The sequence below is a fragment of the Podarcis melisellensis genome (assembly GCF_964234715.1).
Source record: "Podarcis melisellensis genome assembly, chromosome: 1".
In the NCBI taxonomy this organism is placed as follows: domain Eukaryota; kingdom Metazoa; phylum Chordata; class Lepidosauria; order Squamata; family Lacertidae; genus Podarcis; species Podarcis melisellensis.
Genome location: NC_138528.1, coordinates 78,463,955 through 78,491,411, shown reverse-complemented (window position 1 = coordinate 78,491,411; position 27,457 = coordinate 78,463,955). Strand labels below are relative to the sequence as shown.

Sequence of the window (27,457 nt, the reverse complement as noted above, 5' to 3'; positions counted from 1 at the left end):
AGAAATGAACCCTGAGCACAGGAATGCAAGGTAGTGATTTGAGCATGAAATATTCAAGAACATGGCATAAAAATTCTCAAGGTTTTCTGTAGCATAATGATTATTGCCTCACAGGGGAAATGAAACTTCTTCATCAATGACAATACAAGAGAGGAGGAAGAAGATAATAGATTGATGAGGAGTATTTCTCCACAACTGATGCTGCCAGTCAGGCTGTAGAATTATCTGGGCTTCACCCAAAGATCATAATTCTTGGAAGGCTTAGCATTTTTCCAGCACTTTTTTCTGAAATGAAATGTAGGTCAGTACAGGGTGCTGAAGTGTAAAAGAAGCAGGAGACAAAAGCACAGAGTACTTTTTGATGAACAAAAGTATTAATAATCTTCCCCAAATGTATGAGATTGCATCATGGCAGATAAGTGGAAATAATTAATATCTTTGCCTTCTCTTTGTGACTTGGGACACCTGCCTGAACTATTGGAACAGTTGGCCAGCTTTAGTGTGGGCAGACCTGGGTTTCCCTCATAATTTTATAAGCATACTGTGTAAATTGAGAGATTATGCATAGGAATTTGTGTAGAGAGAGGGCTGTTTGACTTTTGATCTCTACCACAATGTTTTTTACAAACAGACTGTACATAAAGTTTGAAAATTTTGAACCTGTTTTGAACCTGTTTTGAACCTGTTTTGAACCTGTCTTCAACTGGGGGAAAAACGAGCAAGAAAAAAATGACAGAATTACCACCAGTGTCTTGTAGCCATTTTTTTCCTCCTGTGACAATTTGTCGACGCTCTGTTTCAATGTGGTTACAGCAGTTATTGCAAGCTTTGAAGCAGAGTATTTTTCAAGAGCACTCTTCACATCGGACTCTGATCCATGAAGCATTAGAGACATAACATCTTGAACAACTGCACACTGATAAAAAGAAGCTAGGAAGAAAAAAATAAATAAAAACCAAACAGATTTTTTAAAAAATGCATGCTTTATTTAAACCCTTTGTGGTGGCCCACCTGAGAATGCACTACCTCTGATATGATGTGGATACCAATTACAGTATAACTCTGTAGAATTGTGGTGGGAGAAATACTCCTTCTGCTGACACTACATGAGGGAAGAGTGTAATGCTTACTCACTCATTGCTATGTTTGCATGCCAGGGACATGAAGCCATGATGAAAGGGTGGCACACTCACTGGAAGTGGTGTATTCAGGAAGGACCAGTCAAACATTAAGCTTCCTCTACATAGCACTGCCTTCCCCCAGGAAACACAAAAAACACTTTGGCCCAGCTTTCCTATGAACTGAGTGACTTCTAAACTGGATGCTATTGAGTACGACACTGGAGCTCACAACAGAATGTAGATTTCACTACTAGAGCCAACATAAACTGGCGGTGCCTCATGTAACTCACTGACTGTCACCTTCACAGATCTTTCTGAGTTCCGTCCTGTGAGCTGCCAGGCAGTAACACAAAAGCAACTAAACACAATTAGTAAACACAATTACTAGGGAGTAAGAACAATGGGATCTGCACCTGAGAGAACTTGGGTTGGGTTGGGTTGTGCTTGAGTGCAGGGTTCTCTCAAGAGTTAGTCCAGGTGAACTCCTTGTTCTGGGCACTGAGAGGACCACCCCATTTTCCTGAAGTAAGTAGGTGGGTCATAGTGCTAGAATACTACGACCAGCCTTTTTGAAAACTATTCTTTCTTCTCCCTGAACCCACACACTTCTTTCCTTCACGCTCCTTCCACTGTCACAGCTCCTCTGAACCCAACTGTTCTTCCAGATGCACAAGCAATCCTTGGTAATCCGCATCAATACAGTCAGAGCCAGTAATTTCATAGAATCAGAGAATTGGAAGGGACCCTGAGGATCATCTAGTCCAACCCGCTACAATGCAGGAATATGCAGCTGTCCCATGCTCTAACCATCCAGGCTCATAAACTTGCTACTAGCGGTATCCATAATTGACCCCTATCCACATATCAGGTGGTTTTCAGCTCTAGTTCTACTCAAAGTAGAACCATTGAAGTTAATGGATAGGATGAATTTAGGTTGCTGAATTTCAGTGGGTCAGCTGAATACAACTCTTTGCATTTGGCCACCTGTGTACCTACCTTTGGGCAGGTGGTCCCGTTTGCCTGAAGAGCCCGATGCCTGAAGGGTCCTGGTTTTGGAGTTCATTTCACTGAGGCTCTCTGGCACTTTGTTTACAAATGTTGCTTCTGAAGACACTACACTGAATTGTTCTATTTTTGCTCCTTCAGTTTGCTGAGGAAATGAAGGCCATTAGTAATGCTTACCAGAGGAACAGCTAAATGCCAGGGTGATGAGCAGAAGGACAAGCACTGGCTTCATGGTGGCAAAGAAGGCTCTGAATATGGGTTACAATAAGCAGCAAGCTGTTTGGGATCCTGGACTGCACAGCTCGGATATGTATGTATGTGTATATATATATATATATATATATATATATATATATATATATACACACACACACACACACACACACACACACACACACACCTGGTAGCAAGACCGGCTCCGCCCACAAAATGACAAATGAGGAAACATGACCTTATTCACCTTGTTCTTCTGCTGATTTCCTGAGGGAGAGAAAAGATGGGCGGCCTGATGTCTCTTGAGGGAGAGGTGGGGAATGAAATCTGAAGGAGACAGGGCTGCTTCAAACATTGTAAAATTAATAGACAATGTGTAGGTCACCATGGCATGCCCTGTAAGACATTTCCTTGCAAAATAAGGAAAGATTTCCCTCCCCCCCCCCCAGCAAAGTGCAAGTGCATCTCCCTGTGGACTCAGGTGCAGAATATAAATGGGGTTTTAAAATGCAAGAGGGCAAAAATGGTGTTATGAAGTGTTTAATCTGAATGTGGAAAACCCTTCTCACATATGGAGCTCTCTGGTAGCACTGCTTGTTTCTATTTGAAAGACTGCCAGACGACAGTCTGCTGTTTGAAGGGTTTCCCAGTTTAAAGATAAAACCCGCAGAAGCCATACAAGAGAAAGCAGGGGTTTTGAAGCACCTGTCAACAGTTATTTATCCATTTATTTTATGTTGTTGTTGCTGCTGCTGCTGTTACAGTAGATTTATGAATCACCTTCTAGACCACCATCTCAAGGCAATTTACACATTTAAAAACCCAGTTAAAAGCACAAAAGAAAATACATTTAAAACAAAACTAAAACCTTAACATAGTGGACACTCGTGGTAAGGAGCCATTTATCCAGTTGGGAAAGCTCCCTTTTCCTCCAAGGAACTCAAGACAGCACACATGTTTCTCCCCATCTGCATTTATTCTCACAAGGTAGGTTAAGCCGAGAAACAGTGACTGGCCCCAGATCACACAGTGAGCTTTATAGCTCAATGGGGTTTTTTGACCCAGCTCCCCCAGGTCCTAGTCCAGCACTTTAACCACTAAAGCACACTGTGAATACACAGCACTTGTAGAGCAAGCACACCGATCACCTGGTGAGTGTGTAACCCCTAGGGTGGAGTGCATTAAATTTCCCATTAAATAATTGCATTTATTTCTAAATGTATATCTATACATATAAATGACTATGTGCAAATTTTGTGTGTCTTATTTTGACCTTCTGATGCATTTTCTCTTCTTTGGCTATGCCTACGTGGCCATTTATTCACTGGATAGTCTGAGAAAACAACTCTCTCTTTGCATAGCCTGCCTGCCTGGTTTAGGAGACTGGAATGTTACTGTGTATTTCTTGGTGGAAGGAGAAAATGCGCATGTAAAGAATGAAATGAAATATGTCACTTTCGCAAGTCAAATTTAATGTGCATTCTGTGCAGCTGAGGAACCTGATTCAGATGCCCTTAGTTTTGCACTTTGGTGTCTTTCATTAGTTTGCCCTCCACAATTCTCTTTGAGTGTAGTAACATTCTAAATGTGTACTTCATTATGTGCATATACGAATGAAATCTGAAGACAATGCATCTCAATATGTGCAATTTTGAAGTTGAATGAGAGATGTTGACAATATTGCTGGATCAGGCTGTGTTTGTGTTAGGAGCTGCACAACAGGACTGCAAACTTTGCAGATCAGTGGCTGTAAGTTTTTCAATGTTACAAAGAGCACATGCAGGTAGGGGAATGGGATGGAAAGAGGCAGGTTATTCCACAACACAGTTAATTTGTCCTGTATCCAAATAATCAGTATAGCTTAGGGTTTTATAGAGTTTCTGAATACAGGTCTAGAATTGCTAACACAAATGCTGCTTCTAAATCATGGAGGTTATTAAAAGATTTGTAAGTATTGGCTCCCAGTACGTTTCCGAGCACAATTCAAAGTGTTGGTGCTGACCTTTAAAGCCCTAAACGGCCTCAGCCCAGTATACCTGAAGGAGCGTCTCCACCCCCATCGTTCTGCCCAGACGCTGAGGTCCAGCGCTGAGGGCCTTCTGGCGGTTCCCTCATTGCGAGAAGCAAAGCTACAGGGAACCAGGCAGAGGGCCTTCTCGGTGGTGGCGCCCGCCCTGTGGAACGCCCTCCCATCAGATGTCAAGACGATAAACAACTACCTGACATTCAGAAGACATCTTAAGGCAGCCCTGTTCAGGGAGGTTTTTAATGTATGATACTTTAGTGTTTTTTGGTTTCTATGGAAGCCGCCCAGAGTGGCTGGGGAAACCCAGCCAGATGGGCGGGGTACAAATAAATTATTATTATTATTAGTAGTAGTAGTAGTAGTATATTTTTTCCTATTGATTTGTAGTCAATATTGTTTCTAGAATTCCATCTCCAGGGAAGTTTATCTGGGGCCTTCTGCATTGTTATTTTGTTGGTACCACATTAATATACATTTTATTTCTCAGGCATTATTTTTTAAATTTTCTTTTACATATGATAGAAATGGAAAAACTGTTTTGAACACAGAAACTAAATTATCCATTCTGCTGAATCTGGGAAATTCTTTTATTTTAACAGCTTTGTACTACATTCAGTAAATATGAAGGGCTGGATAAAAGCAAGTTGAGAAACCTGTCATCAGTCACCCAGGGCAAAAGCATGCTGTTCCATATCAACTGTATGTCTAGCTCATGTCTAGACCATCCCAATTTGGGGACTGTGGGTGTGTTTCTTCAAAGCCTCCCTTCAGCCATTTCTCTAATCCCAACCATACTCTCCAGAAACAGCTGTTCTTTTGTGGCTGGGAAGAGTTTAAAGGCCACATGGTATGACCCCTCTACGAGATCACAACGAGGCACTTAACCAATAGGAATGCATCTTCAAGGTCTCCGTTCTGAGGCAGGCTAAGCTCCATTTTGCCATGTGTGTAAGCCTTGTGTGGAGTTTCTGGGACCTTGTGCAATCTGTCAGTCTCCCTATACTTGCTGCTGAGAGCTTTGGAATATAGCGACGTGGGCGTAAAGGAACCTCTCTACCTTAAAGAAATGGTGGGAGAAGCATGGGGTGCTGATCGTTTGGGATGTTGAGTACAATGTTAAAGTCCCGTTTCGCTTTAAAAACCATGTGCACCTTTCTTCATCTTGGGGGGTACATAGCTGTGTTTTCACTCTCCCCAGCTCCATCTAAGCAGAACCAGAAAAACACTTTGCTCTTCTCTTTCTCCAATGTTGCAATATGAGTGTGGGGGGGACAAGACCCTTAAAAACAAAAAATGCCATCTGCTAGCCTGCTTGTCTTGTTTTGCAATGCAATATCTATACATTTAAAGGTTTTCTGGTATTTTCATAGATGCATAGTTCAGTTTATCTATTCTGAACATCTTTAAATGAATTTTTCTCAGGCAATTAAGTGGTTGCCAAAGTACAGGCATGCCTCGTTGTATTGCACATCACAGATATTACTCCTTACGAGGATGGGGGTGCAACTGCAGGCAGCCCAGCCACATCCAAGGTAAGGAGATCCCCCCCACTCTGCACCACCACTGCCCCTTTTCTGGATACAGTAGAGCAGTGTTTTTCAACCACTGTTCCGCGGCACACTAGTGTGCCGCGAGATGTTGCCTGGTGTGCCGTGGGAAAAATTGAAAAATTCGAAAGATTTAAAAATAAAGTATTTTATAATTTTTCATATTTCTGTTTACTTACTATTTCATAATAAAGTAATTATAAAATACTTTCTTTGTGTTTATTTGATTCCTATTCAAGAGAATTACTTTATATATAGTCAATATAGGCACAGAGTTAAATTTTTTAACATTTTCTAATGGTGGTGTGCCTCGTGATTTTTTTCATGAAACAAGTGTGCCTTTGCCCAAAAAAGGTTGAAAAACACTGCAGTAGAGGAGTGGGTTGGTGCTGGAGCTGTTTTTTCCCCTCCCACCTCTGCAGCCAGGAGGGCCTGGATTAATAGTACAGTGGTACCTCAGGTTACAGACGCTTCAGGTTACATACTCCGCTAACCCAGAAATAGTTCCTCGGCTTAAGAATTTTGCTTCAGGATGAGAACAGAAATCGTGCGGCGGCAGTGAGAGCCCCCATTAGCTGAAGTGGTACCTCAGGTTAAGAACAGTTTCAGGTTAAGAACAGACCTCTGGAACGGATTAAATTCTTAATCAGAGATACCACTGTATAGTGCAAACATGACTTTTGGATGCACTGGGAAACAAAAAAAAAGTGTGACTATCTTTATTACACCACTCACTTTGTTGTGGTGCTCTGGAACTGTACCCACAGTATGTCTCAGGCAGAGGTGCCAACTTGGGCCCCAGTTTGTGGGTGCCCAGCGGTGTGCTCAACATGATGTCATGACATCATTTGGCATATGCGTGCACATGCGTTGCTCGGCCTCCGCTTGCAGAGAACACAACAAAAGTGTTTGTTTTTATTAATTCCTTCCATGCAGCTCAAAGTGACATATTTGGTTCTCTTCCCCATTGACCCTCACAGCGGCCCTAGAAGGTAGGTCTGTCTGAGCTGCAGCAACTGATTCAAGGATAGCCAGTCAGCCGTTTCGATTGAGCAGGGACTCCCTTCGATTGAGCAGGGCTAAATCAGGGGTCCCCAACCTGCAGCCCATGGGCCGGAAGCAGCCCACGAAGGCTGTTTAACCAGCCCACGAGCCGCCCCTGAACCAAGCCATCTGCTTGGCAAGTCCCCACATGCTGCACTAAACTGGCACGGTGTGGTGCAGGGACTCTCTTCTGTGGCGCTGGAAATCGCTTCTGTGAAGGCACGATTTTAGGCATCTGGGCATGTGCAGAAGCTACTTCTGGTGCCCTGGACATGCGCAGACGCAATTTCCAGCGTCATGCTGCACAGGGCCATCCCACGGAGGATCTCCACGGGAGTGATCCAGCCCATGCCCAGTAAGCCTTGCCGACCCCTGAGCTAAGTATATAAGAACCATTGTGGGATCATATCATACAACAGAGGGTCATCCTGCCCAGCTGCTGAATACATGGCCTTAAATTATTATTATTGTTGTTGTTGTTGTTGTTGTTAAAAATGCATCTATTTTGATTTTTATCCTGAGGTACTGCAATGGAATAATTCAGAGGCTTCATACCTGAGCAGTACAAAATTGATAATATCGGCTGCTTCAACACAAGAGACTTTACTAGTGCTGAGGCACTATTTTTCCACAATTAGCTGCATGTGAAATATAAAGTACAGTATAGCTAGAAGGGAAAGTATAGTGTTGCATTAATCAGCCGATGGCCAAGGTCCTGTTTCATAGCGTCAGCAGAAAGTCTCTGATCTGACTCTTGCGTAGAAATAAATCCTCTTCACCACAGTAAATAAGTTTTTTTAAAAAAGCTTTACTTGCAGAACTTGGTTTCTAAACATTTAGCTATAGACAATAACTGTTACAAAGCAACAAAACGATGCGTTGCATGTTAGCAATGGGTTTCAGTCTTTTAAATTCCAGCAAATCTCTCCCTCTGACTCCGGAGTGAGTGCATGCTGTTTAGAAACAAAAACAGCCCAAGAAGTCTTGTAAACTGCCATATTGAGGGAGGAGTCAAGTGTTGCTGGCTGGCTCCTATATATTTCTCTCGGCTGCATGTCTGAGGTTCCGCAGAAAGTCACAGAGCATTTTGACTATTCCCAGGGAGCACTCCTTTGTCCTTGTAGCTATGAAGGCAGCCATTGTCTTTCTGCTCCTCTCCCTGGCATGTCGCTGCAACTCTGGTAAGTATCGCCAATACCGTTTATCTCTCTTTATGATGAAGGTAAAAGTGTGTGGTCAAAGCCAGAGATTGGCAGTGAAAATGAACAGAACCTGAAGAAGAGCCAGCCCCTTCCTTCCTTAAAACTTGAGGAAAAACCACCATTTTATCCTCTCGACAACCCTATGAGATAGATTAGAGTGTGTGAGAAAGTGACTGGCTCAACATTCACACCATACAAGCATTATGATACCGCTTTAAACGGTCACAGCTTTCCCCAAAGAATTCTGGGAGCTGTGGTTTATTAAAGGTGCTGAGAGTCGTTAGGAGACCCCACTATCCTGCACAGAGCTACAATTTGCAGAGGTCCCTTGGGAAGAAGGATTAATTGTTAAGCCACTGCATCACTGTTATTAATTTTACACTCCTAAGGCATGAAATAAAATATGCGTAAAAAATGTAATTTTCAAATCACTTGCTCTTCAGCTCTTCTTTTTCTTTTAACCTAGGTTTGATTTCTTGTATCGCTGTCAATAACATTGTGCAGAAAGGGCTTTTAAAATCGGATTCGGTGTTTCAGGAAGAACTTTCAAAGTACACAAGTGACGTCCATGCGATAAATGCTGCACTTAAAATGAGAGCAAGTGTATTTGAGTTGTCTTTGCTCCACAAACTGGCTTTGGTGGATCTAGCGGTAATCTTTTTCTATTTTTTTTTTAATGTCCTTGCTTTTCTTGCAGTTGAACCTTAACTCTGACGGGTCGTCGTTTGATTTTCACAAATGCTGTTCAATTAAGAAAAATCATGTTAATGTCCACATACTGAACATGAAAGAATGTAGAATCACACAGGTTTCCAGGGACTTGAGTAATGTTTAAAAATTAGAACAAGTTTTCTATCTACTAGAAAATGGCGAAATCCTGGACCACTGGACTGGGTGCAACCTAGCCCCATGTGGTCTGCAGTGCCATCCTAGGCGGTGGCAGGAGCTGGTGCCAGGCTCAAAGCAGGAAAACTGGTGGAAAAACTGGAAGTTGTGTTTGCCACAACTTCAACCTCTCTCAGTCCTCTCTTACGTTTTGGTTTGTGGTTGCACCTGCAAGTTGCACAGTGCAAGTTTAGTGCTCATTTCTGCAGTATTTGCAAATAGATTTCATCTGGGTGTAAATACACAGGATCGCTCCGTCACTAGAGCATGAGACTCTTAATTTCAGGGCCAAGCCCCACGTCAGGTAAAAATACCTGCATTGCAAGGGGTTGGGCTAGAAACACCCTCAGGATCCTTTCCAATTCTGCAATTCTATTTTTCTATGAACACAGAAATGAGCACTCAACTTGCGTTATATTCTGCTACGTTCCCAGAAGTGGCTTTTACATTCTGTGAAAGCTCATTTATAACGCAGAAATCAACAGTCAAGTAAATGTGAAAAGGGAATAAATTGCTGTGTGGAGGCACTCTTGGTAGACAAAGTGGTGCTTATGAGGTGGCACCACTCACCAAGGTAGCTTAGGCTCACAGATGCTCACTGATATTACATCTAACATGGGCAGCCAGAGGTCCAAGAGGGTATGTGGCTTGTCAAGCAAGCTGAAATCCCCTCATCTACACAACTATTAAAGAGCCAGGAGCCCTGTCCTCTTTTGTATCTGGCCAGTCTAGGTATCACACTTGTGTTAGATATAATATCAGCAAGTTTTTGTAAAGGAACATGTGAACAGGTGTGTGCCAATCCCAGCACCCGTCATGTAGACATAAGCACTGGCGGAGGAAGAGGAGCGTGGGGGGGGAGCGCACCACCCCAACCATCGCAGCTGCCCCCCCACCAGCGCTGGGCACCACGCCCCCGCAGGCAGCGGGGCATGCCCCCAGGAAGCATGTCCCGTCCTCAGGATGCACGCCAGCCCCGCCCCCGCCTGCTCTCCACCCCACCCCCCAGTGCCGGAGCATGAAGCTCCACTACTGGACCCAAGGTATGGTGCCCCAATAGCACTAGTCAAAACTACCACAACAGTGGTGGACAATTATTTTCTGTATACTCAATAAATGTTCTCCACTCTTCTTTAAACATATGTTCTTCTTGCTCTCTTGTTCTATGTGTTAAACCTGCAAGTTCTGCATATTCTAACATCTTAAGTTGCCAATCCTCTTTATCTGGGACCTCGCTCATTTTCCATTTTTTGGCTAACAAAACATGGGCTGCTCTTGTTGCATACATAAACAAGATTTTCTGACACCTAGGAATTTCTGTCTGGGTTATTCCTAATAAAAAGGACTCTGGTCTTTTGGGGAAGGTAATTTTAAACATTTTTTTCAACTTGTTATAAATTATTTCCCAATATTCTTTTACCTTTTTACATGTCAACCACGTATGAAAAATGGTACCCTCCTTTTCTTTACATTTCCAACACATATCTGATTGTACATTATACATCTTAGCCAACCTACTTGGAGTTGGGTACCAACTGTGAATCATTTTCAGATAGTTCTCTTTCAATGTGTAACATGCAGTAAATTTCAAATCTCTTTTCCAGAGTTTCTCCCAGAGGTTTAAATCCATATTGTGTCCTATATCCATTGCCCAGTGGGTCACTGAAGCTTTCACTAGTTCGTCTTCTGTTTCCCATTGCAATAGAAAGTTATACATTCTCGACAAGAGTTTATCCTTGTTTTGTAATAGTTCTTTTTTAAATTGTGAGCTTTCGTCCCAAAACCCAGAAACGCTGGCAGCGTTTCTGATAAATTCAAAAGTGTAATTAATGTTTGAATGGTGTAAAAATGGAAAATTGATTTGAATGGTTATAGTAAAATATGCAGGAATGGAAGATATGTAAAATGAACCATGGAAAGAGAAGAGGGGAAGTCATTAGATATCAATAAGTTTGTAAAATGTCTATTTCGAATTGTGAAAACTGAAAATTATAAAAAAAATATAAAAAAGACTAACACAACAATGGTGAGGGTAATCTGCGAAGATGTGAACTTATCCCATATTGCTATGTTGAGAGGACTTTATGCTGAATTTTCTTCTGCCCTTTTAATTTCAGGCTGATATACTGAAGATGTGCTGATAATTCGAAGGAAATCTTCAATAACATTGCAGGCCATCTGCCAGCAGCAGTCGCCCAGTACTGCTCATTGAATGATGCACCCTTTTCTCTTTCTGCTTTCACTGATCAAGCCCTATCCTTCCTTTAGAGTATATTCATCATGCTGTACAAAACCAATGAGAAACCTCTTTATAATATTCCTGAATAATTCAAGCTTCACGTTTCATTAAAATTCCTTATCTTGTTGCATTCAGGTAAATTACAAACGATCTTTGTGTGTTTTCCAGCAGTTATAGCAGCAATTTGGGTCTCTGTAACATGTAGTGCTGTATGGCTGATAATACTTTTAAGGAGTTTCATTTTCAATCTTGCAAGTAACTGAGGCAATACAACGGCTTATCCACTACAAGTAATTCAGTATGGAAAAAGACAGTAATTGGTGTGAGGCTGGGTAACTCTGCCAGTTCCAGGAGCATGGGGAGGTAACAAAGGAGAATTCTGACCACTGTTCCTTCACCATCTTGGCTCTGTCTTAAGTCTGCAATATGTGAAAGTAGACTTCAGTTCAAACCTTGTAAAATACAGAAATTGTCTGCATGAACACACAGAATCAACACATTCAATTTAATTTGAGAAATGATTTGGAACATGCATGGAAATTGCATTTGTTGTGACAAGTGCAGGTGCAGGTTTTTTCATGTTTGTTTATTTTTATTTGACCAATTGTGGCTTCCCAGATGTACCCATAATGAAGAACCTGCATGTCTGGACAACTGCCCATGAATGCTGGTTTGCAAACAGCAGAAGTAGCCAAAAAAAACCAATGCATAAAAATCAACTGCAAAAAAACTACAGTGAAAATTCTACATGTTTAAATAATGTAGTTATTTTACAGGTTTAATTAACATAGTTATGATAAAAATAATCTCATGGGAAAATACTGTAAAAATGAGTGCCTCATATAAATATTAGCAGGAACTTCTTTCGACTCTCGTCTGATGGACCAGAAGCTAACTCAGTATCAGACCCTGAAGGTGTTTCTAAAGCAGAGAAGCAGCAAAGGTCTTTTTTTCCAGCCAGTTGGCATCCCCAGCTGGGGGAAAGGGGGGCAGGGGTAAGAGAGAGCCTTCTGTTTGTGCCTCAGCATGGGGGAAAGTGCTGCTGTCTCAGTTTCCCTACTGTGCCAAAAGGTGAAAGGCGATTGAAAGTCAATCAATTTATTTCTACATGTCAATGATAGCACTTGTGATGGAATCCATTCCACAATCATCACCATCATTTATTATTTATACCCCGCCCATGTGGCTGGGTTTCCCCAGCGACTCTGGGCAGCTTCCAACAGAATATTAAATTACAATAGTCTATTAAACATTAAAAGCTTCCCTAAACAGGGCTGCCTTCAGATGTCTTCTAAAAGTCTGGTAGTTGTTTTTCTCTTTGACATCTGGTGGGAGGGCGTTCCACAGAGAGGGTGCCACTACTGAGAAGGCCCTCTGCCTGGTTCCCTGTAACTTGGCTTCTCGCAACGAGGGAACCGCCAGAAGGCCCTCGGTGCTGGACCTCAGTGTCCGGACAGAACAATGGGGGTGGAGACGCTCCTTCAGGTATACTGGGCCGAGGCCGTTTAGGGCTTTAAAGGTCAACACCAAAACTTTGAATTGTGCTCGGAAATGTACTGAGAACCAGTTTAGGTCTTTCAAGACTGGTGTTATGTAGTCTTGGCGGCCACTCCCAGTCACCAGTCTAGCTGCCGCATTCTGGATTAGTTATAGTTTCTGGATCACCTTCAAAGGTAACCCCACATAGAGCGCATTGCAGTAGTCCAAGCGAGAGATAACTAGAGCATTCACCTCTCTGGGTGAGACAGTCCACGGGCAGGTAGTGTCTCAGCCTGTATACCAGATGGAGCTGATAAACAGCTGCCCTGGACACATATCCAATGTTCCAATGTATCCAGAGCAGCTGTAGGGCAATCTAGTGATAGAGACAGTGATTCTGGCTTGATGACTACATGTGAATCTGAAACGAAACAAAAGCCATCAGTATTATGAAGGGGAACCAATATCCTAACATGGCTGGTTTCAGGTCAACAGGCAGTAGCTGGAACCAAAGGCAAGCTATGTGTCCATCTTGTCAACAATGCCATCATGTTCACTTTGCGTGGGGCATAATTGCTCATGAGTTCTGGGGCCCCACTGAAAGTGGGAAACAAAACAAAAATGTGTGGCTTGCTTTATTGTGATATTCGCTTTAATACGGTGGTCTAGAACTGAACCCACAAGATCTCTGAGGTATTGTTGCGGACTGGCTGGACACGGGAATGGTGGGAGGCACCAGTTGGGGAACCCCTAAGGGAAGAAGGCTCAGAGCCAGGGGATTGGTGGTGGGATGATGATGAGTGGTCAGAGGGAGAAGAAGGAGCAGACTGGGAGAAGGAGGTGTTGGCAGAGACGGAGCTAGCTGCTCCGGCACCCAGAGCGGCGCACATGCTGTCCACCCGGGGGCGGGGCTAGCTGGCTGTGGGGGCAGGGCTACCTATCTTTGGGGGCGGGGCAAGCATCCCAGTGGATGCCGCCCACAGTGAGTGTCGCTGGGGGGCGGAGGGCAATGTCACCACCCCCTTCCTCTGCCAGTGGGTGTCGGGAGCTGAAGAGGTAACATGGTTTATTGTGCAGGAAGAGGCTGTGGCAGAGGGAAGTCCAAAATCAGAATCTGAAGCTGGAGAGGAGGGAGGCCAAGAGGCAGAGATGAGTCAAGCTGGTGAAGAAACGCAGGTGTCTCCCTCTCCTGCTGCAACAAGCTCTCCTCCCCACAGTCTCCCAGGACCAGAAGAGGTCTGAAGACAGAGGAGCAGAGACAGACATCCCTGCATAGTTTCAGATTGCTTGGGAAGGACCCAGGGGGAGGATGAGATTCAGACAGCTGTGGGAAGGCAGGGACCTTCAGCCTCCACAACTGCCTCATAGGGGCAAGTCCTACTGAGAAGAGTTGCTGTGCTCATTAGGCCTGGCTCCCCTGAGCAGGCCTTGCTTCTTCAAATAAAGAGTAAACGCTACGTACTCTGTGTGATTTATTGCTGATTTATGGCTCCCTGACAGGTATGCCTGTATTAGGATTGTGTATTTTCAATGTGCACTATTTTCAGATATTCTAGTCATTCTCAGAGATTTTCATACCTGAAATTTTAACTTACAAGGCTGCCTGCATCATTAGAGACAACTTGCTTACAGTAGCTGGCATGGGAGAGGAGCGAATTAATTCCCCTCCTTCTCCTATGCAGTGTGCCAATCAAAATCCCCGGTTGCTTTTAGCAAAAGAAAAATATATTTGGAGATCCAGCCAAGGATCTTCCACAGGCTATGTGATTTGACTCTAATTCTCATCATGACACACACACAGCCCAGGCTTTCCTAAGAGTCATACCTGGTGTTCTAGAACACCCAGAAGTACTATGAAGGGCAATTGTCTGTTTCTATGGCAATTTCATGAAGGTTCTTCACATGAAGGGGAGGATAAATCCCTGCAAACGGAGATGGGTTCTGCTTGTTCAGAATTCCATCTTCTCCTTAAACTGTCCACAGCCCTGTTGACAGACAGCAAGGAAATATCCTGCAGAAAACACTGTTGCCCACATCAGTTAAATCTCCAAGGGCAAAAGTAGGTGAATTAGCACTCAGTGGCCATTTAAGAATTGTTTTAGTTTATATTCATTTTTTTCCTCTGTTTCATGTGTAGTTACCTGACTCTTTTGGAAGTCGATGGCTGATTCTGGGCGGGGGTTTAATACAGTAAGCGGATCACTTAGATAGTGCAAACTGGTAATCAGCAACACAAGGTTTTCTATTTATTTATTTACTGGGTTTCTCCCAGGAAAGGTAAATCCAGATTAAAGAGAGGGAGAAATACAGGCTGGTATTTTGATGACGACAACTATGCCATGTGGACTCTACAAAAGATCTTGGATGCATGAAGAGCCCCTTCCCACAATAAATGGTGGCCACTGTGAGAACAGGATGCTGGGCCAGATGAGCAGCTGGCATGATCCAGTAGGCACTTCTTATGCAGGGAGGCCTAATTCTTCCATTCTTGGTACTTCTATCTCCAATACAACCCAGATAATACAATGAGACTCTACTGAATTGGTAACAGTCATGTTAATAGCTAGCTATAGATCCTGCCAGCTCAGTGCAGGGTACAATAGAGTTACCCTAAGTTTTCCCCCAGGAGGATGTATCCAAACTAACCTTTACACAAATTCGCTCTGTGTTCTTCATTTCTTAGGCTTTAGACTAGACTGCCATCATGAGTAATGGAGGTTGGGTGGGCACATGGAGGCCCCATCGTCCACGAGGACCAGTCATGGCCCAGTATTCCAGCCCTGGGCCCAAGTACAACATACCGGGAGCAACAGGTAAGCAAAAGAAACAGGAGTATAGTGGGGTTTAAAAAGTTGATGCAAATAAAAAGGGGACTGGACAGCAGGAGCAATCTGCCAGGCTGGCCCACATCACAGAAATTGATCAGGGGTGGGGAAGCTCCATATTCCGGTACATATTTTCCTTTTGGGGGCATGTAGAAACTTGAAAACTCTTAGAGCTTGGGTCCACTGCTGGCTCTTGGCCGGGGACACCAGTCCCCTCTGTACCCTGTCCCTCTCAGCTGCCCTGGTGCCCCACAACTAGAAATGACTGAGATCAGCTGCATCATCATAGGAGAACATATATTTCAATCTCTCGTGTCTCAGACTAAATGATCTAAGGAAGCAGGGCCAGGAACGTCCTTTGTCTTTGAGATACTGGAGAACTGCAACCAGTCGGAGGCAACGCCTTACTCCTGAGCTCTGTGGCATGAAATGTGTCTGTCCTTTTTCAGGTTATATCTCACACATCCCTACCAAAAGGAAAGCCCCTGCCTACAGTATGTATGGCGCAAAGCCCCCACCCAGCAAAGACAGAGTTCCGGGTCCTTACGATGTGCAGGGCTATATGACAAACAGAGGAAGGCAATCGGCTCCGTCTTATACAATGGGTGGTCGATTCAGAGTGAAAAAGGAGGTTACCCCAGGTCCTGGTGAGTAATAGTCACCCATCCAAGGTATATGTTGACTAACCCAAGACTAAGGTAGAATTTGGGTGCATCGTTCCAAAACTGGCCTTTGGAATGATTTCTTATGGCTACATTGAAAAACATGTGGTGTCATCCTCAGATTAAATAATCCATATGAGTTGCTTGCTCAGACAGAGACTGGACTGATTCTGTTTGTTCAGTTTCTTTTTTCTTTTTGTAAATTTATTTATTTGGTTTTTCAATTTGAAGTTTTACAATGACATATCCAGCATACGTCATAAGGTTCCATAGAATCTCCTGGACTTCCCTCCTCGCCTTTGTGGGTCCTATCGTTAATTTCCTCCTGCATCTTTTATAGTAATCCAACAGTTTGTTAAGTTTCAACATGCCTGATTATTTTTAGAGAATAAAAAAGCTCTGTCAAAGGCTGCATCTGGATGTTTGTCAAAAGCGTCCTCAAATCTTGCCACAACATCAGGCATATCTCGTATGCTACTGTTGGCTTTAGGTTGAATTTTGTCTTATTTCTCAGTTTAGGCTGCATTTTGTCTTGTTTTTTGGTTGTATTTTTTATTTTGTGCCATGTCAATTTTGGGTAAGCTGCTTTGGGCAGAATCCAAAGAAGTTTTTCCACTAGTGCAGGAGTGGGGACCATATATTGACCCTCCATATATTGCTGAACTACAGTTTGCATCGTCTCTAGTCACTTGGCCCTGCTTGCTGGGGCTGATATCCATTGTGACTCAACTAGTTCAGCTAGCCTAAGGATTTCCACTTGCGCAACAGAACTTCTCCCTCTCCTCTCCCTGCATGCCTCTGCACCCTCCCAGGGCCGGCTGACAACATTTTGGCATCTGAGCCAGGCCCCAAAATGGTGCCCCTGCCCTGCCTGGGAAGAAGGGATGAGAGAAGATCTAGATCCAGAACGGGGGGGGGGGGGGAATATCAGCATCAGGTTCTGCTGCCCTGGCGAATTCAGCCACCTGAGGCAGCCACTTCACCTCATTGGCCACAGAAGGGACACCCAGTTTCCTGCCAGCTCGCAGGGACATAGATACTTTTTCGTACACCAGTGCATACACCCTTTGTACCAGGGACAGTTCTGTGGCACAAATTTGCACAAAACACACACTTTTTTGGCATCCTTCTGTCTAGAGAGACAATGGAATGCTCCTCAGGGGGTGAAGTCAAACTGCCAGAGAATCACAGCACCTGCTGTGGCTGCAGAGACCGGTAACTCGTAACTGCTGCCTCCTGTGCTGTTTTTGCTGCATTAGCAGCCCCACAGTGACCTCCCTGGGGTACAAGCCTGGGCAGTGTGTGTGGAGGTCCTGGGCTGCCCAGAAAACAAGACCCCCCCTCTCAGCCTCAGTGATGTGGTTCAAAGGAAAACAGAGCAATACGTTTGGCACCAGCTTGGCTGCAGGAATTGCCAGAAGGAGACATACAAGACGCCGTCCAACCATCTTAGGGACTCCACTCAGGATTTCCTCAGTGTTTCCTCCTTAGCCTTTTCTTCTCCCGAAAACAAGGCAGTGGGTATGTATATGCATAAGGTAATTTATATGGAGAAACTAAGGTGGTGAGTGGCTGGGGTCTTACAAGCACCACATGGTGAAGAGGGCCCAAGTGCCAAAGAATTAAAGTTAAGAACAGGAGATCCAGAAAACACCTGTTGTCTCTGCAACTCCCAACAGCATCCCTGCTTCCCACACTACGTTCTATTCCTTCTGTATCTGCTGTTTTATATTCATCCAACTGCAGTCTCATTTGCAATCAGAATAAATCATGCAAAATGTACATTCATCCTGCATTTTAATTCACATGCCTTAGTCAAAATGTGATGTGGGATTTACCCTCCCTGCGTGCAGAATGTTAACTTTTTAATTAACAAAACTGTAGACAGCCCTTCAGAGGCTTTAGGACATAGCAGTGATTTTGGCATGGTGAAAGATGAGCTTTAACCTAATTGCATTCATTGGCTTCCCATCTACCTAGCCTCTTACTCACCAGAGAAGTCACGGAAAATAATTTATCAAAATGCTCCTGCACATTCTATGTCATTCAGGACTCGTGGTTACAAAGTAGATGCCACACCAGGTAAGGCTTATCCCTTATGGTTTTGTTTTTTGCTTTGCTGTTGTTGTTGGAAGGCATCAAACATAGGTTGTCTTAAGAAATTTATCAATGATGAAACACAGCGCATTAGCATGTTTACTTGGAAGCAAGTTCAGCAGGACTTACATGCACATGTTTAAGCCTAGGGGTGTAGTGTTATGCTTCTGCCATTCAGAAAGGTCTTCTCTCGTGGTGGTAAGGCTGCAGGTGGCTGGCATCATGCTAACCAGTAATATTAGATTGCTAATATTCACAAATTATGAAAAGAAGAGTGCCTAGCCTTTGCAGTTAAAAGATAGACATGGTGGAAGTGGGAAACAGCTTTTTATGTTTTGACCTGTGAACTTGAGCGCTGGAGAGAATGTGCACATGGCCTCTGGAGGAAAATTAAATTAAGAAAACTCTTTTGAAATGGAGGAGGCCCTGAAAAGCAATTTCTGAGATACTGTATTGCGATGGTTCGATGTTCTAAGACAGGTGTGGGGAACCTTTGGCCCTCCAGATGTAGCTGAACTACAGCTCCCATCAACTCCAGCATGGCCAAAGGCCAGCGATGATGGGAAATATGTAGTTCAGCAACATCTGGCGGACCAATGGTTCCCTACACCTCTTTGAAGGAAAATGGTCAAAAGTTTCCTAGGTGGTATTCCCAACTCTTTGGATCCCAGCCATTACCTCCCTCCTCCTCTGGCTCTGCTGGAAGTCTCTGGTGCTCCTCCCAATGGTCCCCATGTTCCTCTTTCAGGTCCCAGTGCTTACACGATGCCTGAGGTCCTTGGGCCGCACACAGTGGCCACCTCCGCCGGCCCTTCTTACTCCATGACAGGGAGGAGTAAGCTTGGGCGTTTCGATGAAGACTTGCATAAGGTAGACTGCTGCTTCATTTCATGCCTTGTTTCTCTCTTGGTTACCAATAGTCAAAGTTGTGCCTGCTCTGGTCCATTTTTCTGAGATTTGTTTTAATTTTGATTTAACAGTTTAATGCATATTGCTGGTTGCTAGTGCCAAAGAGCCAATTTGTGCTATTTCATGGGGGTCTTGATGCTAAAATTACTCATTCAGCAGCAGATAGAAAACTGGCTGTGATGCACTGTTCGATCTTGCCATGGTCTTTTTACCAAACTTTTTGCAACGCCTTTAATCTTGTTTTACCCCTACTTTTTAGCCTCAGTTGTGCAACATCTTTTACTCTAATTTTCACATGTCCTTTAAAAAAACAACTCAATGGCAGGTCCTATTTTCATATTTGCTTTTTTATTTTACAACTGCACTGATAAATCATTGGGGAGCGGAATACAATTAGTGAGAGAAGTAAAGCGTTGCCACAGTAGGAACTATATTCAATGTGTTTTTTGGTGTAACACAGGGAGCTGCTTAATTTTTCTGGGAAATTAGGAGATATGGATTGTATTATTACTTCATCTATGGGGGTCCTGTTCCTTCTCTTACAGACCCCTGGTCCTGCTGCATATCATAAGCCTGATACAGATATCTACAAAAAGAGAGCGCCCAAGTATTCTATGGGCAGTCGAAGCAAGGGTCTAAGAGCTGGGAAAACACCTGGGCCTGCAGACTATAGTGTAGGAAAGGTGAGAAGCAGCTTCCTTTCATGCTTAATTGTTTTCAGCAATTATTACTCCCATGTATGGATATTCTCCTTTCCTGGCAACAGAGCCTGAAATCGTGGGATGTGAGGAGAGGGAAATGTTTGTCCTAATATTACAGAAACAGAAGTTAGAAGCTGGTCATAAGTAGCTTAGCAACCTTGTTCATTTTTGTTTGACGTAATTACCAAACCATCAACTTGTTATGGCCCACGCAAATAATTACTAGTGATATCCTTTATCTAGATTGGTCCATTTGTCACACAGGTCTGATTGGGACATCACATTCCTGCTTCAAGAAACCATGGTTTGTTGGCTCAGGAGCAAGCAATGGGTTGGAGCAGTCCCTCCTCTCCTTATGCAGCTGGCTGTCAGAGAAACTTTCTGTATTGTTGAATGACAGTTTGCCATGATGTCTAAAGTACAGCTTTAAAGCTCTCTACAAGCCAGGATTGTAAACCGAGAACAACCAGTGATTTGCAATCCTGGTTTACATGGTGTGCTTAGACCAATTTCCTGTTTTGGATGTAATGCAAACTATAGTTTAACAAACCAGTCTCTTCTGCTGCCAAACACATGGTTTGACAGACATAGTAAGACTACTCAGTGTCGGAGGAACCCTCTCCAGCGCCCGGGGCAGGACACCGAGGGGTGGGGCCAACCGCCCAGTGACAGACGTGCGACATCTGTACAGACTTTGCATGTGCGGCGACCATACAGGATGCCGCACATGTGCAGTCCATACAGGCTGCCGCTCTCATGCAGCGGCATCCTTGCAGAGTGCACATGCGATGCAGCCTGTATGGTCGCCATGTGAAAGGCAGCCCGTACGGCCGACCATATGGACGATGTGAGAGAGCGGCAGCTCGTACGGACGCTGCGCAAGCGGCAGCCCGTATGGACTGCAAGCGCCCTCAGCTGCTCTACAGGTGGGGGGAGGCAGGGGCCATCTTGTCAACCCCCCCCCGAGTGATCCGCCCCCTCCGCCCCCCACTTTGTAAGCCCCTGAGACTACTACAGGTGTGTGCAAACCAGTTTGGGGGTTTTGTGAACTGGTGAACATGAAAATCGCATGAAATTTTGTTTGCAAGTGTGTGCTGCTGGATCTTGAAACTATACACACTCCATTTCCAGAACCAACCATGGTGCTACTTAATTGCATATGAAGTTACTCAGACCAGAAGAAACAAGATGTTGAAATTACTGTTTATCTCCAGGGGTCCACAATCCCCAGGATATTCATCTAGCTCCTCCAGCAGTATTTCATGAAACACTGCCCCAGTTGTGCTCTGCAGTTATTAATTATCTGTACTTAATTCTTCCACTTAACATTCCATTTAAAATGCTTCTTACTCCGTAAACCAGCAGGAAGCAGCCTGTTCTGTTAAGCAGAACACAGAGATCAAAGAACAAAATCAAGAATCTGTTAGCAGAAGCCTAGCCTGTTTCACCTAATATATTTTACACTCCTTCTGCTTCTAGGTATCATTGCTCAAATCTTGTGCTCCAGTTGTCACTTTTGGAATCAGACACTCCGACTACACAACACCTCTGATTGTGGACGTCTGCTGAATTCATCCCTTGTACAGAAAATGATTTTTCTACTGATATTTCTATATCATGTTCCTCCACATTTTAACACAGTTAACCACCAGCTGTTTAACTGCATTTTTTACAAATACCAGAGCTAAAGGACCATTTAAAATATTCAGAAACTGATTACCATTCAAGACTGAAGTTCTGTCCTCTGATGAAGGGATAGGCCATAAGCCCCTCTTGTGAGGAAGACAAAGCGCAGCTCACACTTGCCCTACTCTTTGAGCCCAAGGAATACATATCTAAATGCATGTCGGCATTCTGACAACTAGTATACAATTAACGGTGTCATTCTTCATAAAGTAGGATCCAATATATATTAAATATATATATGTATTTGTGTAAAAAAGCTACTTGTGTTCCTGATCCAGAATTATTTCATGGAACTTGTTTGTTGCAATAACTCACATAAAAAGTATTTTGTATATTCCATATCTTCAGCTGAGAAACGTGTTTTGAAATAAATAAACAAATCAGGAATAAAATGTTTATTTCATGTCCTGGCTATAAAATAAAACATCAGTTCTTTTGTAGAGGGTTCACTACTCAAAAACTGTAGGAATATTCTGAACTTGAAAAGTAGAATGTTAAGCTTTTTCATAGAGAACTAGCAGTAATAGTGATAACAATATTGCCTTGCAGCTCAGTCAGGATTCTTACCCATTAATACCGGTACAGCAGCTGAAATAATTGATGCTGCGAATGGTTGCATCCCCTCCTGCACAAATGTGTTGAGGGGGAACCAGGATCTCACCAGTTCCCCCTCCTTAGCATCCTTTGTGCATTATATTTATTGTGTTCATCCTCACAGCAACTCTGTGAGGAAAGCCATTTCACAGATGAGTATGTGAGGCTGCACCTGTTATTTCCCCGTTGGCTACACAATAAGCCCATAGCACAGATGAAACTTGTTCCAAGCCCTACTCTGTCCACTTGACCACAATTTAGACAGTAACTTTATTACAGCATAAGCTTTCATGGTCTACAGTCCATAAAATCTGTTAGTCTTTAAAGGCGCTACAAGATTGTTTTTGCTGCAAAAAGCAAATACAGTAAACTCACTTTCTTTCTCACTGTGCTGTAGCAACGGAATGTCAGTTGAGATATCTTTCAAATTAAATAAACTTCTTTATTTAGATTTATCTTTCAAAAGCCTCCTAGCACATGATGTGGAATATCTGCAATCAGATCTCCCAATATCCTTTTAGAGGTTTAAAAGGGGAGGGGCATTTAACCCTTTCTGTTTACACAGAAACAGTCAGCCCTGCTTTGAGGCAGCAAGGCTATGGGAGGAAGCTTTTGAGCAGTATTTTTGCCCTGATCTAGTTGCACTGGCTCCTGCCAACAACTTTTAAGTCTGGAACAGGAACGGCATGCTACGAAGTTTGTCTGGCTTGGAAGCCAACTGAGAAGTGTCCTTTTAATTTTCTGGCATTAAAAAATGATAAATAAATCATAGTGACTTTAAAGAATTCTGCATCTTTTGACAGCATCCCTGAGTTAAAGGTTGCTTAGCTTTTCAGTGACCTCAGGTTCATTTTGCCCATTGCATTTTTAGGTGTACTGTACACCTAGAGATATGAGGTAAATATGACAAACATTATTGCAACCACATGTATCAGGATTGCAACCACTGTACACCTAGAGATATGAGGTAAATATGACAAACATTATAGCAACCACATGTATAAGGATGGGTACACTTGTCTAAGAGCTACGATTCACTGCATGTCTCTCTGGAGTATGCATTTAGGGGTTCACAAACTGCAGCTTGCCACCTTGTCCCTCATTCAGAGGTTTTAGAAGACAGGCTCCTGGAAGATTTTTTGACTTGCCCTCAAAAACCTGATACTGATCTAGTTAGCTCACTTGTTCTAAAGAAGCAACTATCTAAAGAAGCAACTATAACCTTGGGCAGCAGCCTCTATTGTCTTACATGCAGGAGCAAATGTTTGCTTTTCATAAGAACAGCCAAAGGTTACTAAGAAAGACTTTAGAAACTACCTAATATATATCCAGGACTGGCATGTTTTGCTGCCTGAGGCAAAGACATGATGATGCTCCTTCCATTTCATGCAGCTGAATCTTACTTCACTACTAGCATCAGGAGAGTGTCCTCTACTGCACCTAAGGGCAGCATGCTGTTCTTTTTGGCGGGCGGGGTGTGTGTAACATCCTGTGGCACAGCTGCGCTTTAACAGGTGAGGGCTAAAGGCTCAGAAACAGATTGTGGGATTGTTGCTGCTATCTCCCTAGCACTGGATGAGCTAACTGCCCCACTTTGCCTAATACTAGGTCAGGACCTGTATATATCAGAATTTATACTAGGGATAGGGATACAGGGGGAAAAATACTGGCAAGTGTTTAAAACCTGTTTTAATTTTATTTTTAAGTTAAAAACCAGTGTGAAGGTACTATTGCTATGGTGAGATGTTATAGAATAAGTGAGAAACAAAAAAGCAAGATTCACCCAAATCAAGTCAGGCTTTGAATGACAAAGATCAGCAATGTATCAACTAGACCATGATACACAGCAGAACTGTACCAGAATCTTTCTTCTTTATATTATTTCAGTTGTTGCATAGTAAATTATGGAAAGTTATATCCCGGAAATTGGAACGTCAGACCACCAGTCGAGAGATGAAAAACCTAGGCTGCAGTCCTATGTGCCTTTACCCAAGTTTTGAGTATACATGCATAGGAGACACACACACACACACACACACACACACACACACACACAGAGAGAGAGAGAGAGAGAGAGAGAGAGACAGAGACAGAGACAGAGAGACAGAGATCTCAATCACACACAAACTTAACTCCAGTTTTGCTGTTAATACCTTTCTGGCACTCCAGGTGCCAGAACCTAGTAAAAAACATTAAAACTGAGGAGTTTTGCAAAATGCTACTTGATTCCAGAGAGAAGTGGATAATTATTCAGCAGCCAGCTAAAGAAGACTTAACCAAGAATCAATGAATCAATAAAATTCTTTAACAGAAAGGATGATTTGGACAAGCTTTTAAAAGCGAATATACATTAACTTGCTATAAGGTAAGGTTTGTATAACAATAAACAAATATAAATAATCTGTTCAGAGGACAGACTAGAACAAGAAGGAAAAAAATGAGATAAAATCATTTGTGCAAGTTCTCACTCTTCCTTCGTTTAGGAATATTCTCTGTTTTACTAATCAAGTCCTTGAGAGTAATAGGCAAAAAGGATTGTTTGACTACTTATAAATGCTGGTGTTAACAGAAGTGGAAATAAATTCAAAGTTACTTTTCTAGGAAGAAGTTGTCCATAACACAATTAGTTCTCAAGAGATGCATCACAGTCCTCCAGGTAGTATTTTTCCATTCAAATTGGGCACTTGAACATCTCTGACATGGGTGTCAGGATTTTCCTGCTGACCACAAAATTATAAGAGGTGGCATCACCAGCATGCTTTCCCACCCAGACAGCAGAGAGAGTAAGCTATTATATAGAGACTTAGCTTCAACAAGGATGTGAATTGTGCTGCATTTAAATTTTCAAAGGAACAGTGACAGAATAAATTATATTCTTTTTAAGAGAGCACGTCAAAACAATCCAAAGATGATACTGAAATCCACAGAGGTGCCTCTGGATCACTGTCAACATTTGAAAAATATTTTCAGGATCTGAAGATCTTCCAAAACCATTTTCATCATCAGTTTTTCCCCCTCTTCAACAACTATCCAATACAAAATCTGGACAATTACTCAAGTCCGTGCTCTTGTCACCAAATAATAGAGGATGAAGAAGACTACAATCAGTCCAGCAGAGACGTAGCAAAGAAGTTTACGATTGTCTCTTCCCGACCGGGTCATAGTGGAGAAACGCTTCACACTCCCCGTCAGAAGGCCTGTCACACTCATGAAATCGGAATCCTAATGCAAAGAGTAGAAATAATAAGGTATTTAGAAGACATTGCTTACTGAAAGAAGCAACATGATTATATATACATATGGCATATATCAGTGAGAGAAATATATTTAACTCAGTTAATTGAATTCCAATTTAATACTGTTAATATTTAAAAAGAAAACCCAAACAAATACAGACACACGTGCTCAGATCCCACACCAGCAAAATACTCTAGTGAAATTCAAGATTTGACCTTGTCAATAACAATTTTAAATGACTTTACTGCATGCATATTTTGATCTCATTTATCCTTGCGATAACCCAGTGAGAAAATAAGACTTCTATGTGATCATTATAACATGGTAGTCTGTACAAGGTCCACACAAGGTTTGCACAATTGTTCATTCAGGTACTTCTTGCATAAGAAATTCAGAATATTTGACACAAACCTCAATCTTAATGCACAAAATAGTTTCACAGCATATTTGCCATTAGATACCAGATCACTGAGCACCAGTTTCTCAGGGAATCACTACCAACAGAAGACCAACAAGTTTGGTCCCTCTTAGAAAGGAAAAAAAGATACGTGTGCATGAGCATGTTCCAGAAGTACAATGGCAGGCTAAAACACATTAACTCTCTGGAACAGAGCTACTTACACCAATAGACTTGTGGGTGATTTCTTCTCTGTACAGAAATATGTTTCAATACAAACTAATTGTCCTGTTTGCTCATGCTGAGCTTCATCAGTAATTCTTAAAGAGTGCAAACAGTTGCTTACCATGCCATCCAAGTAGTGATTTTGATCCTCAGCATCTTTGTCAATGTCCAGTGCAAGCTATTGAAAACACAGAATGAAGCAGTTATTGACACCTAGACAACTTTCGGCAAGAACTAATAAAACTGCAAACAAGAATATCATTTGCTCTTCAACAATTCTCTGTACATTACTAAATACAAGGGGGGTGGGGACAAAAACAAAAACCCTCAAAGACCAAAGTCTTCTGGAGAGCAAGACAGCAATCGAAGAGGAAGGGCTCATCCAGACTTCCTTTTTGCCCAAATGCCACAAATTTCCATTTGTTCTGATTCAGCGTGAAAGAGCAAGTTTTCGATGGGAAAGCACCAGGGCAAAACAAAGAAAACATGTTCAGTGATGACATTTCAAAGCACAGCCCTGTGCCTAGAAAGCACAGGGCAAAAGGTAGGTGTGGATGTCCCAGGTAAAGTAAGTAATCTACAAACCGATTTTAGCCGGGTGACTTTGGAGGCTAGGTTTTCGGTCATACGCTTGTTTTCCACATCTAACATATCATCCACAGCATTGGCATTCTGACCTGAAATTAAGATAAAATAATTATGCCACTTAGTGAAGCTAAAACATAACAGCTGTTAAAACAAAAGGTAGTATGGTAAAATGCGTGGTTATTTTGCAGACCATCCCCTAGCTCACTCCAAAGCCTATTTTCACCATCACAGGGCACAGCAGGCTCCCCACTTGCTAGTGTGGGATGTTACCCCACACTGCAAACACACACAAAAATGCACTGCGTGGGCTGAAGAGTCCATTCCACCACCACAACAGAAAGCCACACTGGCAAAGCATGGGCAAAACAGCTGCCACGTCCTTGCCCGTCAGTCGACTACAGAAGACACAGGAGCCCCGAGCAGGGGGGAAGGTGGCAACTGTGACCTGGGGAGGATCAGAATGCCTCCTTTGTTCCCCGTCTCCCACCCCCAGCACAGGCCACGGAGGTCCTGAGGCAGCGCGACGAGCCGGAGCAACGGCGCCCCCAGACCCGTTCTCCTGAGGGAAGGCAACGCTGCCGCCACCACCACCCGCTCCCGCTCCGGCGCCCCCTCGCCAGCCTCTTCCGCGATCTCACCTCGCCCCCAGTCCGCCATGGCCGCTTCCTGCCTTCGTGTCCCGCTCCGCCCACAGAGAGCAGGAGGAGGAGCAGCGGCGGAGGCGGCGGCGGCGAAGGCTCGGCTAGCCGGGGAAACTCTCCCCTCGGCCGCAGCG

General features: G+C 43.3%; 2 protein-coding genes and 1 long non-coding RNA gene across 4 annotated transcripts; 2 read left to right on the top strand and 1 right to left on the bottom strand.

Annotated features, from left to right (window-relative positions):
• Positions 1-7,498: 7,498 nt before the first annotated feature.
• Positions 7,499-12,036, top strand: LOC309367196. Its single transcript, XR_014166948.1, has 3 exons — positions 7,499-8,137; positions 8,625-8,809; positions 11,161-12,036. It is a non-coding gene; the product is annotated as an uncharacterized lncRNA (long non-coding RNA).
• Positions 12,037-14,641: 2,605 nt separating this feature from the next.
• CIMAP1A (ciliary microtubule associated protein 1A) lies at positions 14,642-21,899 on the top strand. The gene is made up of 7 exons (XM_081885265.1): positions 14,642-14,824; positions 15,445-15,574; positions 16,036-16,233; positions 18,229-18,330; positions 19,094-19,215; positions 19,800-19,937; positions 21,435-21,899. Exons 2-7 carry the CDS (start codon positions 15,466-15,468, stop codon positions 21,522-21,524), a joined length of 759 nt encoding a protein of 252 aa, XP_081741391.1. The 5' UTR covers positions 14,642-14,824; positions 15,445-15,465; the 3' UTR covers positions 21,525-21,899.
• A 1,793-nt stretch (positions 21,900-23,692) lies between these two features.
• BET1L (Bet1 golgi vesicular membrane trafficking protein like) lies at positions 23,693-27,457 on the bottom strand. 2 transcript variants are annotated; one of them, XM_081885275.1, is made up of 4 exons: positions 27,321-27,457; positions 26,680-26,771; positions 26,216-26,272; positions 23,693-25,457 (listed from the first exon to the last, which is right to left on the bottom strand). In XM_081885275.1, the coding sequence occupies exons 1-4, from the start codon at positions 27,337-27,339 to the stop codon at positions 25,290-25,292; spliced, it is 336 nt and encodes a 111-aa protein (XP_081741401.1). In that variant the 5' UTR covers positions 27,340-27,457; the 3' UTR covers positions 23,693-25,289. The 2 variants fall into 2 exon arrangements, with proteins under 2 accessions (XP_081741401.1, XP_081741402.1); XM_081885276.1 differs by lacking the exon at positions 27,321-27,457 and adding an exon at positions 26,873-27,176.

Bases quoted from the DNA above. Each gene is read 5' to 3' on its own strand.
- CIMAP1A (XM_081885265.1), top strand. From the start codon at position 15,466: ATGAGTAATGGAGGTTGGGTGGGCACATGGAGGCCCCATCGTCCACGA. The intron at 18,331-19,093 runs GTAAGGCTTATC...TTCCTCTTTCAG, and splicing joins CAAAGTAGATGCCACACCAG to GTCCCAGTGCTTACACGATG. The intron at 19,216-19,799 runs GTAGACTGCTGC...CTTCTCTTACAG, and splicing joins TCGATGAAGACTTGCATAAG to ACCCCTGGTCCTGCTGCATA.
- BET1L (XM_081885275.1), bottom strand. The intron at 26,273-26,679 runs GTTTGTAGATTA...TGTTTTCAATAG, and splicing joins AAGTCACCCGGCTAAAATCG to CTTGCACTGGACATTGACAA. The intron at 25,458-26,215 runs GTAAGCAACTGT...TCTTTGCATTAG, and splicing joins ATCACTACTTGGATGGCATG to GATTCCGATTTCATGAGTGT.